Source organism: Silurus aristotelis, assembly GCF_946808225.1.
Source record: "Silurus aristotelis genome assembly, chromosome: 24".
Taxonomy (NCBI): Eukaryota; Metazoa; Chordata; class Actinopteri; order Siluriformes; family Siluridae; genus Silurus; species Silurus aristotelis.
Window position 1 is genome coordinate 17,676,475 of NC_139597.1, and position 16,004 is coordinate 17,692,478.

Genomic DNA, 16,004 nt, shown 5'->3' on the forward strand with positions numbered 1-16,004 from the left:
CCCAGGGGACATCAAAAGTGCACTTTCTGTGTCTGACTGTGGAAACTAAGCAGATATCAGAATCAGAATCAGGTTTATTAGCCAAGTGTGTTGACACACGCAAGGAATTTGGTTCCAGATGTTAGTGACTCTCAAAAGTACAGACATAAATAACACTATACATTCAGCTTGGAATTTACAAGACAAAAACAGACTATACAAGAAAATACAGACAATGTGAGACAACATAGAAAGTACGAGTATTAAATAGGGATACAGAGTACATGACAGATCAGTAATGTACATAAAGTATGAGAGTGCATGGTGCAAATAACAGTATTGTGCATTTGTTATGATAAAGAGTTTACTTTAGAACTTTGTACAATATACAGCAGCAATAGTGTGTAAAATATACAGATGATGTGATGACTGACAGCTCTGATAATGCAGCACTTATAGATATGTAGCAGGAAATATAATTAAGGTGAGTTAATAATTAGTCTGATTGCAAGACAGTTCCTGTTTTGTAGCACATGGCAGAAAGGAGGAGCTGAAAGATGTTGTGTCCAGGGTGCGAAGGGTCAGTCGGGATTTTTCCTGCTCGGTTTCTGGTTCTTATATGGTAAAGTCCTGGAGAGTGGGCAGGGAAGCACCAATTATTTTTTCTGCAGTTTTAAAGAAGGACTAATTTCTTGTTGTATGGATAAAGAGCTTAAAATAAAATGGTGCATTAAACAGTATAACTTGTGTATCAGACCTATTTTAGTGACTCTTTGGCAATGCAGACAGAAGAAATAGGGGGGTAGATTTCAGGCAGGTGGGTTTAAATCAGCCTGCCTAAATAATAAATACTAAATCTGTTCATGTTAATAGAATGAAATGTAGTATTTTACACATACATTACTAGTTATGAAAGTGTATCAGACCCATTTTAGTGACTCTTTGGGTATACAGAAAGAAGAAAGGCAGCTGGGTTTTGAAAGCGAAAGATTTGTGAGTTTATACTGCCATCTACAGGAACACGACGGTACTGTCAGCGAGCACGCGAAGGGAGGAAGTCTTCAGCCAGGGGGGTTCGAAATTGAACACAACAATTATTCGTTTTTCTTTCATTAAATACTGTATTTGCTTGCGTCCTACATTTGTGTCCTTCTAGTCTCCACCCCTGACAAATTTGAGAAACATGAAAACAAAATTCTGAGGATTTTTCTTTTGTAATAGAAGAGATAACTGGATTTAGTAGGATTTTCCATTTATTGCACGTCGTCTTTGCCAAAGTGAAAGAGTTTCTTCCATCTATTCTTGACTCATTTCCTGGACTGACTGCAAACCCATATAAAACAGAAACGGTGTAATGTGCTGAATAAAGGTGAGTCATTTTGTTATTATATATAAGAATCATGTGTATATATTTGGTATCAAACTCGTTTAATGTCAAATATAATTTAATATAACTGGAGCTGTTTTTTTGTTTGCTTTTGCTATACATTAAAGAGTTTCTGGTCAAAAAAAGGATTATGGGACAAATGTGTTATTTCAAGGAATCAAAAACATTGGTACATATAATCGGGTGTTTGTGGATAAACTTATGAGAACAAATTATTGACGTTAAAGTTAATATATTTACTTACTGTTAAAAACGATACACACATAACATAAAATTGAATATTGAATTCTCTTCCACTGATTATACAAACTAATAGCTCGGAATGTCTGCATGTTGGAATGCATAAAGGAAACAGAAGTGGGTGCGGTTTCCGAATCCTGTGCAAGTCACTGATAGGACCGTGCATCAGATTTTACCAAAGTGACCCGAAATCAACAGCAATTTAACACATTTTGAGCAGAAACTTTACTCCGAGTACCAATACATGAATGTAAGCTCTAAAATATAGAGGAAATAAAAAATATTTAAAAGTGTCAAATAGTGTACCCTAAACCCTAAACTGATAAATATTGTAATATTGTCTTTGAGTTGATGTTATAATTCCTGTTGGCCATTAGAGGGCACTGCTGCACGACTGAACTGAACAAAATATATGTATTTTAGCATATTGATGTAAATATAACACGTTTATACTGTTTTCTACCTCTATGTAGTACAATAATAAACTATTAAAGTGATGTACAATATTTTAATCCTAGGGGGAAAGAATATATTTGATAAATATATACATAAAATATATATATTATATATGTTCTCCAATCACTGAGTTCAAATCTTACAGTTTTTTTTTAGTTGCTTTTAAGCATTTGTCAAATCACCCATAAAATTTGCAAACCAGTAAGTGCATTTCTAAAAACAATTTGTATAAATAGCACAATACATTGACTTTCTTGCAAAAGCCGGAACTTTTCTCAAAATCCTCAGTTCATCTCTCAAAAGTAAGTATGAGGAACCAGACTCTAAAGGAAACTCATCCTCATCTAGGTGGCACTGAATGTCCATTTATTACAGTTCTATAATTTTTTTTAGGGCAAACATATAAAAACGTTTGTGAAGATTTGCTGCACATTTTTGTGTTTTCTAGGAGTGTAATCCATTTCAGCAAAAGAGATCAGACTCTTCAGGACTTCAATGTGTTTGTACATATTTTACTAATAATCAAAGATGGAGACAGATCTGGACACAGATAATGAGTCCCCACCCTCAAAAAAACGGTGACTTACAATCTCAATGTGTTTTAGTCATTAACTGTTATGAAGTCTAACAAAAATATGTACTTAATAAAAAAATATTTAGTATGTACATAGTAAAGGAACAACTTAAGCAGAGGATGTGTTATTAATGAAAAGATGGCGGTGTGTACAGTGAGTATATTAACCACTAAAGGACTGTATATGTTGTACAGTAAACTCCAGGAAGAGAGATCAGAATCACCAGCACCCAGCGGGAACTCTATGAAGAGCGATCAGTCTAAAAATGTTCCTATCTATTTTAAAAAAGGAGAATCTTCACAACACGGGTAATGTCATCTTACTCTTAACGTCACTGCTAAAGTCACAGTTAAAGTGAAATTTGGGCATAAAACTAAGATTTTATATTCTGTCTTAAAGTAAGTAGTTTTCTCTTGAAATGGATCACGTATGTAATTGTACATTATATTCAGCTATCAAGGAAGGAAGATGTAGATTTTTGTGCAGAAATTAGATAAAGTTCAACATATATTACTGCAACACAAACACATAGTGAGAAGATAATAAACCGCAAGAAAATGTGATCTTAAAGTACGATAAAAGCACCATGACTCACCATATCTTCCTACTTCACCACCTCACAGGCACAACCCAAGACCTCCTGCTGTAAATGATTTCAAATTAAATCTGATAAGGAAGTTTCAGTGGTTTATTGAAGTGATAGAACATCAGGGAACCCAAACACTTCTGAATGAGATTTACACAGATCTCTACATCACAGAGGGAGACAGTGGAGACATAAAAAAAGAACAAGAGGTGAGAAAGATTGGGGCAGAAACCACGAAAACTACAACAGAGGAAACACCAATCAAATGCAATGACATCTTTAAGCCCTTATTTGAACAAGATAAACCCATCAGAACTGTTCTGACGAAGGGAATCGCTGGAATCGGAAAAACAGTTTCTGTGCAGAAGTTCATTCTGGACTGGGCTGAAGGGAAAGCAAATCAGGACATTCACCTCATATTTCCACTTCCTTTCAGAGAACTAAATTTGATGAAGGACCAAAAAAGTCTGATGGAGCTCCTTCATGTCTTTTTTAAGGAAACAAAAGAAACTGAAGTGTACAGTTTGGAAAAGGTTCTGTTCATTTTTGACGGATTGGACGAGTGTCGTTTTTCTCTAGATTTCCAGAACACAGTGAGAGTGTGTGATGTAACTGAATCAGCATCAGTGCCTGAGCTGCTGATAAACCTGATTAAAGGGAATCTGCTTCCCTCTGCTCTCATCTGGATCACCTCCCGACCAGCAGCAGCTGATCAGATCCCCTCTGAATGTGTTCATCGAGTCACAGAGATACGAGGGTTTAATGACCCACAGAAGGAGGAGTATTTCAGGAAGAGAATCAGTGATCAGATCCTGGCCAATAACATCATCACACACCTGAAGGAATTAAGAAGCCTCTACATCATGTGCCACATCCCAGTCTTCAGCTGGATTTCAGCCACTGTTCTAGAGAGAATGTTGGGTCAAGCAGAGAGTGGAGAAATCCCCAAGACTCTGACTCAAATGTACACACACTTCCTTATCATTCAGACCAACATTATAAGAGAAAAGTTCCCAAAGAAGCAGGAGAGTGATGAAAAAATGCTTCCTAAACTGGGAAAACTGGCTTTTCAGCAGCTGATGAAAGGAAACCTGATCTTCTGTGAGGAAGACCTGAGAGAATGTGGCATTGATGTGACAGAAGCAGCAGTGTATTCAGGTGTGTGTACACAGATCTTCAGAAAAGGGCTTCATCAGAGTAAAGTGTACTGCTTTGTACATCTGAGCATTCAGGAACATCTCGCAGCTCTGTATGTGCACCTGATATTCATGAAGAAAAAGAGAAATGTGTTTCAGTATTCATTTTCAGAGAGTCAAATCTCAGATGTACACAAAAGTGCTGTAGATCAGGCTTTACAAAGTCAGACTGGACATCTGGACCTTTTCCTTTGCTTTCTTCTGGGTTTCTCACTGAGTTCCAATCAGAATCTCATAAATGCCTTAGTAATACAGACAGGAAGTAGCTCCCAGAACATAGAGAAAACAGTTCAGTACATTAAAATGAAGATTAGTGAAGATCTTCCTACAGAGAAATCCATCAATCTGTTCCACTGTCTGAATGAACTGGGTGATTATTCTTTAGTGGAGGAAATCCAACGCTACCTGAAGTCTGGAAAACCAAGTGAACTCTCTTCTACACAGTGGTCTGCTCTGGTGTTTGTGTTACTGACCTCAGCACAGGAGCTGGAAGAGTTTGATCAGAGTAAATATATCAGTACAGATAAGATAACAGAATCAGTTCTTCTTAAGCTGATGCCTGTGATTGCAGCATCCAGAAAAGCAATGTAAGTAAAACTGAATATAACTGTTCTAGTGTAAAGAGAGAAATTTAAAACATTTTCCTGACCTTACAGTAATAAATATTCACGTTTAAGCAAAGTGGGGCATTGGTATAAAAAAACATCAAACACAGAAGTATATATATAAATATACAGTGGGGCAAAAAGTATTTAGTCGGCCACCAATTGTGCAAGTTCTCCCACTTAAAAAGATGAGAGAGGTCTATCATTTTCATCATAGGTACACTTCAACTATGAGAGACAAAAAGAGAAAAAAAAATTGCGAAAATCACATTGTCTGATTTTTAAAGAATTTATTTGCAAATTAAATTAGGGGGGAGTGGTGGCTCCAGCGGTTAAGGCGCTGGGTTGCCGATCAGAAGGTCTGGGGTTCAAGACCTGGTATCGCCAAGCTGCCACTCTTGGGCCCTTGAGCAAGGCCCTTAACCCTCTATGCTCCAGGGGTCCCTTAGGAGGGAAATATCAAGGTCCGTGACGTCGGAGTGACGTGGGGCCGCCTTCCTGTGGGCTCACCACCTGCAGGAGGGACGGTGCTGTGAGTATTGGGCAGCAGGCGGGGGCCTGCTTAGACTGCTGCCCCCACGACCCGAATTACGGATAAGTGGGAGAAAATGAATGGATATTTGCAAATTATGGTGTAAAATAAGTATTTGGTCATCTACAAAAAAACAAGATTTCTGGCCCTCACAGACCTGTAACTTCTTCTTTAAGAGGCTCCTCTGTCCTCCACTTGTTACCTGTATTAAGGGCACCTGTTTGAACTAGTTATCAGTAAAAAAGACACCTGTCCACAACCTCAACAGTCAGACTCCAAACTCCACTATGGTCAAGACCAAAGAGCTGTCAAAGGACACCAGAAACAAAATTGAAGACCTGCACCAGGCTGGGGGACTCCACAATTTTTCCATCTTTTTGTCTCTCATAGTTGAAGTGTACCTATGATGAAAATTACAGGCCTCTCTCATATTTTATAAGTGGAAGAACTTGCACAATCGGTGGCTGACTAAATACTTTTTTCCCCACTGTATATACTGTATACAGTGAGGAAAATAAATATTTGAACACCCTGCTATTTTGCAAGTTCTCCCACTTAGAAATCATGGAGGGGTCTGAAATTGTCATCGTAGGTGCATGTCCACTGTGAGAGACATAATCTAAAAAAAAAAATCCTATTTTAATAGTTTTAAACTATTTATTTGTATGATACAGCTGCAAATAAGTATTTGAACACCTGTCTATCAGCTAGAATTCTGAGCCTCTAAGACCTGTTAGTCTGCCTTTAAAATGTCCAATGCCACTACATTTTTCTTTCTTTCGGCTTCTCCCGTTAGGGGTCGCCACAGCGGATCCTCCGCACGTTTGATTTGGCACATGTTTTACGCTGGATGCCCTTCCTAACGCAACCCTCCCCAATTTATCCGGGCTTGGGACCGGCACTGAGAGTGGGGGTCCCCTGACCGGGGATCGAACCCGGGTCGCAGCGGTGAGAGCGCTGCATCTTAACCACTAGACCACCAGGGGACTCCAATGCCACTACATTTATTATCCTAAATTAGATGCACCTGTTTGAGGTCGTTAGCTGCATAAAGACACCTGTCCACCCCATACAATCAGTAACAACCCAACTACTAACATGGCCAAGACCAAAGAGCTGTCCAAAGACACTAGAGACAAAATTGTACACCTCCACAAGGCTGGAAAGGGCTACGGGGAAATTGCCAAGCAGCTTGGTGAAAAAAGGTCCACTGTTGGAGCAATCATTAGAAAATAGAAGAAGCTAAACATGACTGTCAATCGCCCTCGGACTGGGGCTCCATGCAAGATCTCACCTCGTGGAGTCTCAATGATCCTAAGGAAGGTAAGAAATCAGCCCAGAACTACACGGGAGGAGCTGGTCAATGACCTGAAAAGAGCTGGGACCACCGTTTCCAAGGTTACTGTTGGTAATACACTAAGACGTCATGGTTTGAAATCATGCATGGCACGGAAGGTTCCCCTGCTTAAACCAGCACATGTCCAGGCACGTCTTAAGTTTGCCAATGACCATTTGGATGATCCAGAGGAGTCATGGGAGAAAGTCATGTGGTCAGATGAGACCAAAATAGAACTTTTGGGTCATAATTCCACTAAATGTGTTTGGAGGAAGAAGAATGATGAGTACCATCCCAAGAACACCATCCCTACTGTGAAGCATGGGGGTGGTAGCATCATGCTTTGGGGGTGTATTTCTGCACATGGGACAGGGCGACTGCACTGTTTTAAGGAGAGGATGACCGGGGCCATGTATTGCGAGATTTTGGGGAACAACCTCCTTCCCTCAGTTAGAGCATTGAAGATGGATCGAGGCTGGGTCTTTCAACATGACAATGACCCGAAGCACACAGCCAGGATAACCAAGGAGTGGCTCTGTAAGAAGCATATCAAGGTTCTGGCATGGCCTAGCCAGTCTCCAGACCTAAACCCAATAGAGAATCTTTGGAGGGAGCTCAAACTCCGTGTTTCTCAGTGACAGGCCAGAAACCTGACTGATCTAGAGAAGATCTGTGTGGAGGAGTGGGCCAAAATCCCTCCTGCAGTGTGTGCAAACCTGGTGAAAAACTACAGGAAACGTTTGCCCTCTGTAATTGCAAACAAAGGCTCCTGTACCAAATATTACCATTGACTTTCTCAGGTGTACAAATACTTATTTGCAGCTGTATCATACAAATAAATAGTTAAAAAATCATATATTGTGATTTCTGGATTTTTTTTTTTAGATTACGTCTCTCACAGAGGACATGCACCTACGATGACAATTTCAGACCCCTCCATGATTTCTAAGTGGGAGAACTTGCAAAATAGCAGGGTGTTCAAATACTTATTTTCCTCACTGTATATACAGTATATTCAGTACAGATATTATGTTTAACCCCTAAATGCACCTTTGCTGTCATTTTGAACAAAGAATGCTCTTATTTAAACTGATACATTGCTCTAAAACATCAACACCCCTTAAAACAGACTCAGAACAAAAACTTAAGGCCATCATGGGCATAGAGGCACTGAAACTAAAGATTTGAGGACTAAAAAGAGAACCTGGGGTCTCATTTATAAGTGTGGCGTACCCCCAAAACGCGGCTGAAAATGTGGAGAGTAATTATTGTTTTCATAAACACCTGTTCAAACAAAACCGTTAAGAAACATGTGTTCCTGTATCTATGTTCTTCATTCGTAATTGGGTCCAGTACTAGAGTACATGTGCGTACTAGAGTACATGTGCGTAATTGGGTCCAGTACTAAAGAAGGCAACCCAATACCCAATACAGGTCCTCACCACTCTGGAGTTAATGCTCTGGGGCAGTGCTTCTTTTTATTAGTAAACTGCTGATGTGTTCACCAAATATCATTGTTTCCTAAGATTCCACCTCCCCTAAAAGTGTGTGTAGCTCAGTGTCTGGGAAGGTCATGTTTCTTTGCTCTTTTCTCACCTGTCGCCAATGTTCACTGTAACAAATGTACAATTGCGTGCAAAGCTCAGTAATATAGATCATCATTCATGAGGTGATTTGTATTGATTATTTATGGTTAAACATGTGCATGTACAGGGCGAGATATGAGGCTGATTCACATACACACACTTGTGGTGATCTGTGATTCTTAAAAGAATGTTCCTTAAAGGTGTGCGTATTTTTGGCTACATCATTACTACCTTTCTGGCGCATGTACACTTTTAGGATTGAACACACAATTTCTTAAATGAAACCCCTGGTGATTTTCTTTTTCTTATCTCAAACCCAGTTTGTGTGAGCCTGTGCCCATGATTGCCTCATACAATAGGTGTGAAACCAGTGTGGTCCTCAACTATTGTTCCTCATTTTTAAAAACTGTTGTTTGATTGTATACACTAGGATTTTACACTACATTGTGTACTTTATTTCTTTCAGTATCAGGTGTGATAAAATCAGAGTGAGAAGTTGGTCAGCTCTAGTTTCAATGCTCAGCTCAGAAACTTCTAATCTGAGTGAACTGCATCTGACAGTGGATACACTGGATCTGTCTGGGAATACACTCGGAGACTCTGGAGTGAAGAGTTACGCTACTGGATTGGAGAATCCTAACTTTAAGATGGAGATATTGAAGTAAGATAATTTCTCCTGATATATATATATATATATATATATATATATATATATATATATATATATATATATATATATATATATATATATATATATATATATATATATATATATATATATACAGTATATATACATTTTGATGCAGTGTGTAATTGTGTTTCTGTACAGGTTGTGTGATTGTAGTATCTCAGCTGGAGAATTTGCTGCTCTTACTTCAGCTCTGAGATCAAACCCTTCACACCTAAGAGAGCTGGATCTGTCTCAGAATAAATTAGAAGACTCAGGAGTGAAGGCTCTCTCTGGTCTACTGGAGAACCCTGATTGTAAACTGGAGACACTGAGGTTAGATCATGTCTCTTAGAGTAACATGATCTGCTTTTTTTGTCAGACGCATTCTTTAAAGGTAAGCATTAGTGGTGGTGTTTTGATGTGTGTGTGTGTCAGCCAGCCTCGCTCCCGGGGATCGGCATCGCCAGAACAGCGGCCATCTTCCCTCAATATCATTTTTTTCCACTCATAATCTTTACTTTCCATTTTACTTCCCCCTCCAACTCGGTAACGACTGTTATTTCGGATTGTGTTCTTTCTCTGCCCAACTCTTGACTCCAGGTTTGGTTTTAAAACCGTTTAATTATACTGTTCTCGTTCTCTCTATTCAAGTGTTCATATGTCTTCAGACATTCGGAAATTATTATCTGCCTGCTGCTCCATTTAAAGTCTGTTTATTTATACATCTGTGTCCTGCATAGTGGGTCATCCCTGCCTGAACTGACCGTATATTTTGGATATTGTTCTTCTAGAAGATATTTGATTTGTTGATATTTGATAGATGTCACATATACCAACCAAACATAAAGGTCCTTCACCAGACGAACAGCTCCAGTACATTAAAGAGCCACCATTATATTTCCCTATTTTTTATATCACAAAAAGTAGAGGAGATACTGTACATATTTTGTAATTGTGTCTCTCCACAGGTTGAATACGTGTGGTGTCTCAGATAAAGGCTGTGCTGCTCTGGCTTCAGCTCTGAGTTCAAACCCCTCACACCTGAGAGAACTGCATCTGTTTAATAATAAAGTAGAAAACTCAGGAGTGAAGTGTCTCTCTGCTATTCTAGAGAATCCTCACAGTAAACTTGTGACACTGAGGTAAGATCATTTCTATGAGTCATCTGACCTGCTCCTCAGTAATACATATTATCTAATAATGAGACCATGGTAATAGTTTTAGGTTCATCAGTGTCCTGAGAAGGACAATTATTTGTTTTGCACTGCACACTGATGATCGGGCACAGAAAGTCTGGCTCAGATGAATTTGAGTAGCTGATCTCATTTTAGTTTTGAACATTTTTGGTATTATAATCTTCTTTTGTTATTGAGGAAAAAAAAGATCTCTAAAGCCACAGCAATGGTCATTTTGGTGGTGAAATAATAATGATTTCACTGTGCTCCTTCTATAAGTTTTAATGTGATTATAATCTTCTTTTTTCGCCTGCTCCCATTAGGGGTCTCCACAGCGGATCATCCGTCTCCATACCCCCCTGTCCTCTACATCTGCCTCTTTCACACCAACTACCTGCATGTCTTCCCTTACCACATCTATAAACCTCCTCCTTGGTCTTCCTCTTTTACTCCTTCCTGGTGGCTCCATCCTTAGCATTCTCCTACCGATATACCACATGTCCCTACTCTGAACATGTCCAAACCATCTCAATCTCACCTCCATCACCTTGTCTCCAAAACGTCCTACATGCGCTCTTCCTCTAATAAACTCGTTTCTAATCCTGAACTCCAAACGAAAACCTCAACATCTTCAGCACTGCTACCTCCAGCTCCACCTCCACCTCCTGTCTTTTACTCAATGCCACTGCCTCTAAATCATACAACATCTCAGGTCTCACCACAGTCCTATAAACTTTCCCTTTCACTCTCACAGATACTCTTCTATCACAAATCACTCCTGCTATCACTCTTCTCCACCCACTCCACCCTGCCTGCACTCTTTTCTTCACTTCTCTAACACACTCTCCATCACTTTGCACTGTTGCACTTCTCCCTGCAACCGCACCACTCAACTTCCCTCCCTCTCATTCACACACATGTACTCTGTCTTACTCCTACTTACTTTCATAATGTGATATGATTATAATAATGTATGTAAAAATGTTCCACTCTGAAGCATGGGCAAACAGTTTAAATTTAAATTAATGCTTTGAACTTGATATATGTATTTAGAAACGAGTTTATTAGAGGGACAGCGCATTTAGGACGTTTAGGAGACAAGGTGAGGGAGGTGAGATTGAGATGGTTTGGACATGTGCAGATGAAGGCCATGGGGTATATCAGTAGGAGAATGCTGAGGATGGAGCCACCAGGTAGGAGGAAAAGAGGAAGACCAATGAGGAGGTTTATGGATGTGGTGAGGGAAGACATGCAGGTAGTTGGTGTGAAAGAAGCAGATGTAGAGGACAGGGGGGTATGGAGACGGATGATCCGCTGTGGCGCCCCCTAATGGAAGCAGCTGAAATAAGAAGAAGAACGCGACATTATATATTAGTTGTAATTCATGATTTTGGACCTTTCGGATTCAGACTTTTACTTCCTTGATCCTGCATGAAAACAATTGTATATATTTATATAAATGCAAAAATAGACTACTTTTATTGCAAAATTTTATTGAACATCATCTCAAGTTTTTTAAAGTTCATGGTGCATCTGCTGTTCTTTGTCCAGCTTCAGCTTCTGATGGTTTAATATCAACAGTTGAGAGAAACTAAGTATAAAATTGTGTCTAGTTTTTAATCAAGATTGAATCTGTTGATAAAGAGTGCGTTATTGCGTCTCTATACAGGTTGCGTGATTGTTGTATATCAGATGGAGGCTGTGAAATTCTGACTTTAGCGCTGAGATCAAACCCCTCACACCTGAGAGAACTCGATCTGTCCAATAATAAAGTAGGAGACTCAGGAGTGAAGTTTCTCTCTACTTTACTGGGGAATCCTCACTGTGCACTGGAGAAATTGTGGTAAGATCATTTCTCAGAGAGTGACTGCTCCTCTGTTGGTTAGTTTAATTTAATAAGTTCCTGATTAGTCCATGCATTCATTAATTTATTTAAAATAACTAATTCAGACACTTGTACATCATGAATCATATAAACCTATTACAAATGATCATATATCCTGTCATTGAAGGCTTGTTCAGTACAAGTATTCTATCTAGCTGTTATGAACATGGATGCCAGATCTGTAATAAACAAGCGGATCAATAGAAAACCTGTTTTAATTCCATGCATTCTTTAATCTAACACTGAGCAAAAGCTGAGGACAGAATCAGTAATTGTGTGTATGAAAAGTTATGTTTTATCATAGATAGATGTAAATAATGTGAAAGGTAATATGAGCCATTAAATAAATGCATTAAAACCAGGGATCTGCCATTTTTTCTAACAACACACATAGTGCTGAATTACACCTGGTTTTAAGAGGAGGACAAAATTATTCTTTTCTCTATTATACCCATTAGTTAAGGTTTTATGGGGGGGGGAATTGAATGGTTGGGGAATCTATCTCCAGCACTGTTGGGCCCTGGAGCAAGGCCCTTAACCCTCTCTGCTTCAGGGGCACTGTGCCATACAATCCCAACAATCTGGGGTATGCATTAAAAGAATTTCATCATGATGTAATGTGACAAGTTAAAGTGACTTTCACTACTAAATTTAAGCATAGATTAAAATCACACACACATTTGGTAGCAACAGATAACCTTTAAAGTAAATCTTAAACCCAAATAAAAATATGTTGAAGATTAGTGTGTTATTGTGCTTTTCTACAGGTTGTGTAAATGTGGCGTTTCAGTTGAAGGCTGTGCTGCTCTGACTTCAGCTCTGAGATCAAACCCCTCACACCTAAGAGAACTGGATCTTACTTGGAATGATGTAGGAGACTCAGGAGTGAAGTATCTCTCTGCTGTACTGGAGAATCCTCACTGTGAACTAGAGATACTGAGGTAAGACCATTTTTTGAGCGTCGGATGACCTCCTGGGTAACACACATTCTCTAATAGTGAGTTTAAAGTAGCTTCAGGCTCAAGTCAAGAGTCAAGAAGCTTTTATTGTCATTTCAGCCATATATAGCTGATGCAGTACACAGTGAAATGAAACAACGTTCAGCTGTCCTCACTATCCTCTGTAGGGTCTTGCGATCCGAGACGGTGCAGTTCCCAAACCAGGCAGTGATGCAGCTGCTCAAGATGCTTTCGATGGTCCCTCTGTAGAACATGGGCAGGATGGGGGGAGGGAGATGAGCTTTCCTCAGCCTTCTCAGGAAGTAGAGACGCTGCTGGGCTTTCTTGGTGATGGAGCTGGTGTTAAGTGACCAGGTGAGCTTGTCCGCCAGATGAACACCAAGGAATTTGGTGTTCTTGACGATCTCCACTGAGGATCCAGCGATGATCAGTGGAGAATGGTCACTCTGTGTTCTCCTGAAGTCAACAACCATCTCTTTAGTTTTGTCGACGTTTAGAGACAGGTTGTTGGCTCCACACCAGGCTGTTAACCGTTGCACCTCCTCTCTGTATGCTGACTCGTCGTTCTTGCGATTATACCCACCACGGTCGTGTCATCGGCAAACTTGATGATGTGATTCGAGCTGTGCATTGGTGCACAGTCGTGAGTCAGCAGAGTGAACAGCAGTGGACTGAGCACACAGCCCTGGGGGGCCCCAGTGCTCAGTGTGGTGGTACTGGAGATGCTGTTTCTGATCCGGACTGACTGAGGTCTTCCAGTCAGGAAGTCCAGGATCCAGTTGCAGAGGGAGGTGTTAAGGCCCAGTAGGCTCAGCTTCTCGATCAGGTGCTGAGGAATGATTGTGTTGAATGCTGAACTGAAGTCTATGTACAGCATCCTTACATAAGAGTCCTTGTTATCCAGATGGGTGAGGGCCAGATGAAGGGTTGTGGAGATAGCATCGTCCGTGGAGCGGTTTGGACGATATGCAAACTGCATAGGGTCCAGTGCGGGTGGAAGCTGGGTCTTTATGTGCCTCATGACGAGCCTCTCGAAGCACTTCATCATGATGGGTGTGAGTGCAACAGGACGATAGTCATTGAGGCAGGAGACAGAAGACTTTTTCGGCACAGGAATGATGGTCGTCGTCTTGAGGCACGTAGGAACAGTGGCGCTGCTCAGGGAGATGTTGAAGATGTCAGTGAGGACATCTGCTAGCTGTTGTGCACATTCCCAGAGCACTCTTGTCTGGTCCAGCAGACTTCCGTGGGTTAACTCTGCATAGAGTTTTCCTCACTTCAGCTGTGGTTAGACAGAGCACCTGGTCACTGGGAGGAGAGATGGTCTTCCTCGCCACCATGTTGTTCTGCACCTCGAACCGGGCGTAGAAGTCGTTCAGCGCATATGGGAGGGAGGCGTCACGGTCACAAGCAGGTGATGTAGTCTTGTAATTCGTGATCGCCTGGATGCCCTGCCACATGCGCCGGGTGTCTCCGCTGTCCTGGAAGTGGCCGTGAATTCTCTTGGCGTGTGCGCGCTTCGCCTCTCTGATGGCAAGGGACAGTTTGACCCTTGCTGTTTTCAAGGCCGCCCTGTCCCCTGCTCTGAAGGCAGACTCTCTTGTTTTTAGCAGCGCACGCACCTTGGCGTTCATCCACGGCTTCTGGTTGGAGCGTGTAGTGATGGTCTTGGAGATAGTCACGTCATCAATGCACTTGCCGATGTAGCTGGTCACTGTTGACGTGTATTCCTCCAAGTTGATGAAATCGCCGTTGGTTGCAGCTTCCCTGAACATGTCCCAGTCAGTGCATTCAAAACAGTCCTGGAGAGCAGACATGGATCCTGCTGGCCAGGTTCTCACTTGCTTCCGAACTGGTCTTGAACGGAGTGGTCTGTATGCTGGGATCAGCATAACAGAGATGTGGTCTAAATAACCGAGGTGGGGGTGGGGCTTGGCCCGGTATGCGCCCCGGATGTTTGTGTAAACAACATCCAGCGTGTTTTCCCCTCTGGTTGCAAAGTCCACATTCTGATAAAATTTAGGGTGCACAGTCCTGAGATTTGCGTGATTAAAATTTGCTTCCCCATAAAATCTGGTTCTAAAATTCATTGGCACTACAGAAAACAGCAATTTGACTTAACTAAATTATAAACGATACACATACAGGAGTCGTTTCCAGACCTAATTGAGAATATTGAGTAGTTATTTCGAGTGCAGGAGGGAAAAGTAAACCTGTTTAGCAATTACCACTCCAAAATCTGAAGTAAACTTCTCTGAAAACTCTGTTCTTTTATTGATAAGTATGAACTTTGGTGCAAATAAACTTTCATTGGGCCTTGGATGAAGCATTATTTAAATGGACAATGTTGGGAAAGTCTTCACATTTTTTTTAAAGTGTTCATCAATGCTTGATAAGACAAATAACCTACAAATAGAGGAAATTTGTGGCCAGTTGCTCTCCTTAGGGGTGGGAGTTCTGCAAAGATCCCACCAAAAGCACAATGTGTCAGGAGCTCGATGCAGGGCCAGATTGTTCCGTCAGGAAATCCTGTGCCTGGAAGGAGGACCCAAATGCAGGATGCAACAGGGGTATGGTGAAAATGGTCTTAAATACAGTGAGGAAAATAAGTATTTGAACACCCTGCTATTTTGCAAGTTCTCCCACTTAGAAATCATGGAGGGGTCTGAAATTGTCATCGTAGGTGCATGTCCACTGTGAGAGACATAATCAAAAAAAAAAATCCAGAAATCACAATGTTTGATTTTTTAACTATTTATTTGTATGATACAGCTGCAAATAAGTATTTGAACACCTGAGAAAGTCAATATTAATATTTGGTACAGTAGCCTTTGTTT

At 40.7% G+C, this 16,004-nt stretch overlaps 1 protein-coding gene across 1 annotated transcript in view; it reads left to right on the plus strand.

Moving 5' to 3' along the window:
- The window catches only part of LOC310719037 (NLR family CARD domain-containing protein 3-like), a 49,060-nt gene that overhangs the window by 15,809 nt on the left and 17,247 nt on the right, over positions 1 to 16,004 (plus strand). The window contains exons 5-10 of the mRNA XM_083528300.1: positions 3,261 to 5,006; positions 8,945 to 9,139; positions 9,308 to 9,481; positions 10,117 to 10,290; positions 11,993 to 12,166; positions 12,976 to 13,149. Of these exons, the coding sequence (XP_083384426.1) occupies positions 3,261 to 5,006; positions 8,945 to 9,139; positions 9,308 to 9,481; positions 10,117 to 10,290; positions 11,993 to 12,166; positions 12,976 to 13,149 (2,637 nt within the window). The remainder of the gene's footprint in view (positions 1 to 3,260; positions 5,007 to 8,944; positions 9,140 to 9,307; positions 9,482 to 10,116; positions 10,291 to 11,992; positions 12,167 to 12,975; positions 13,150 to 16,004) is intronic.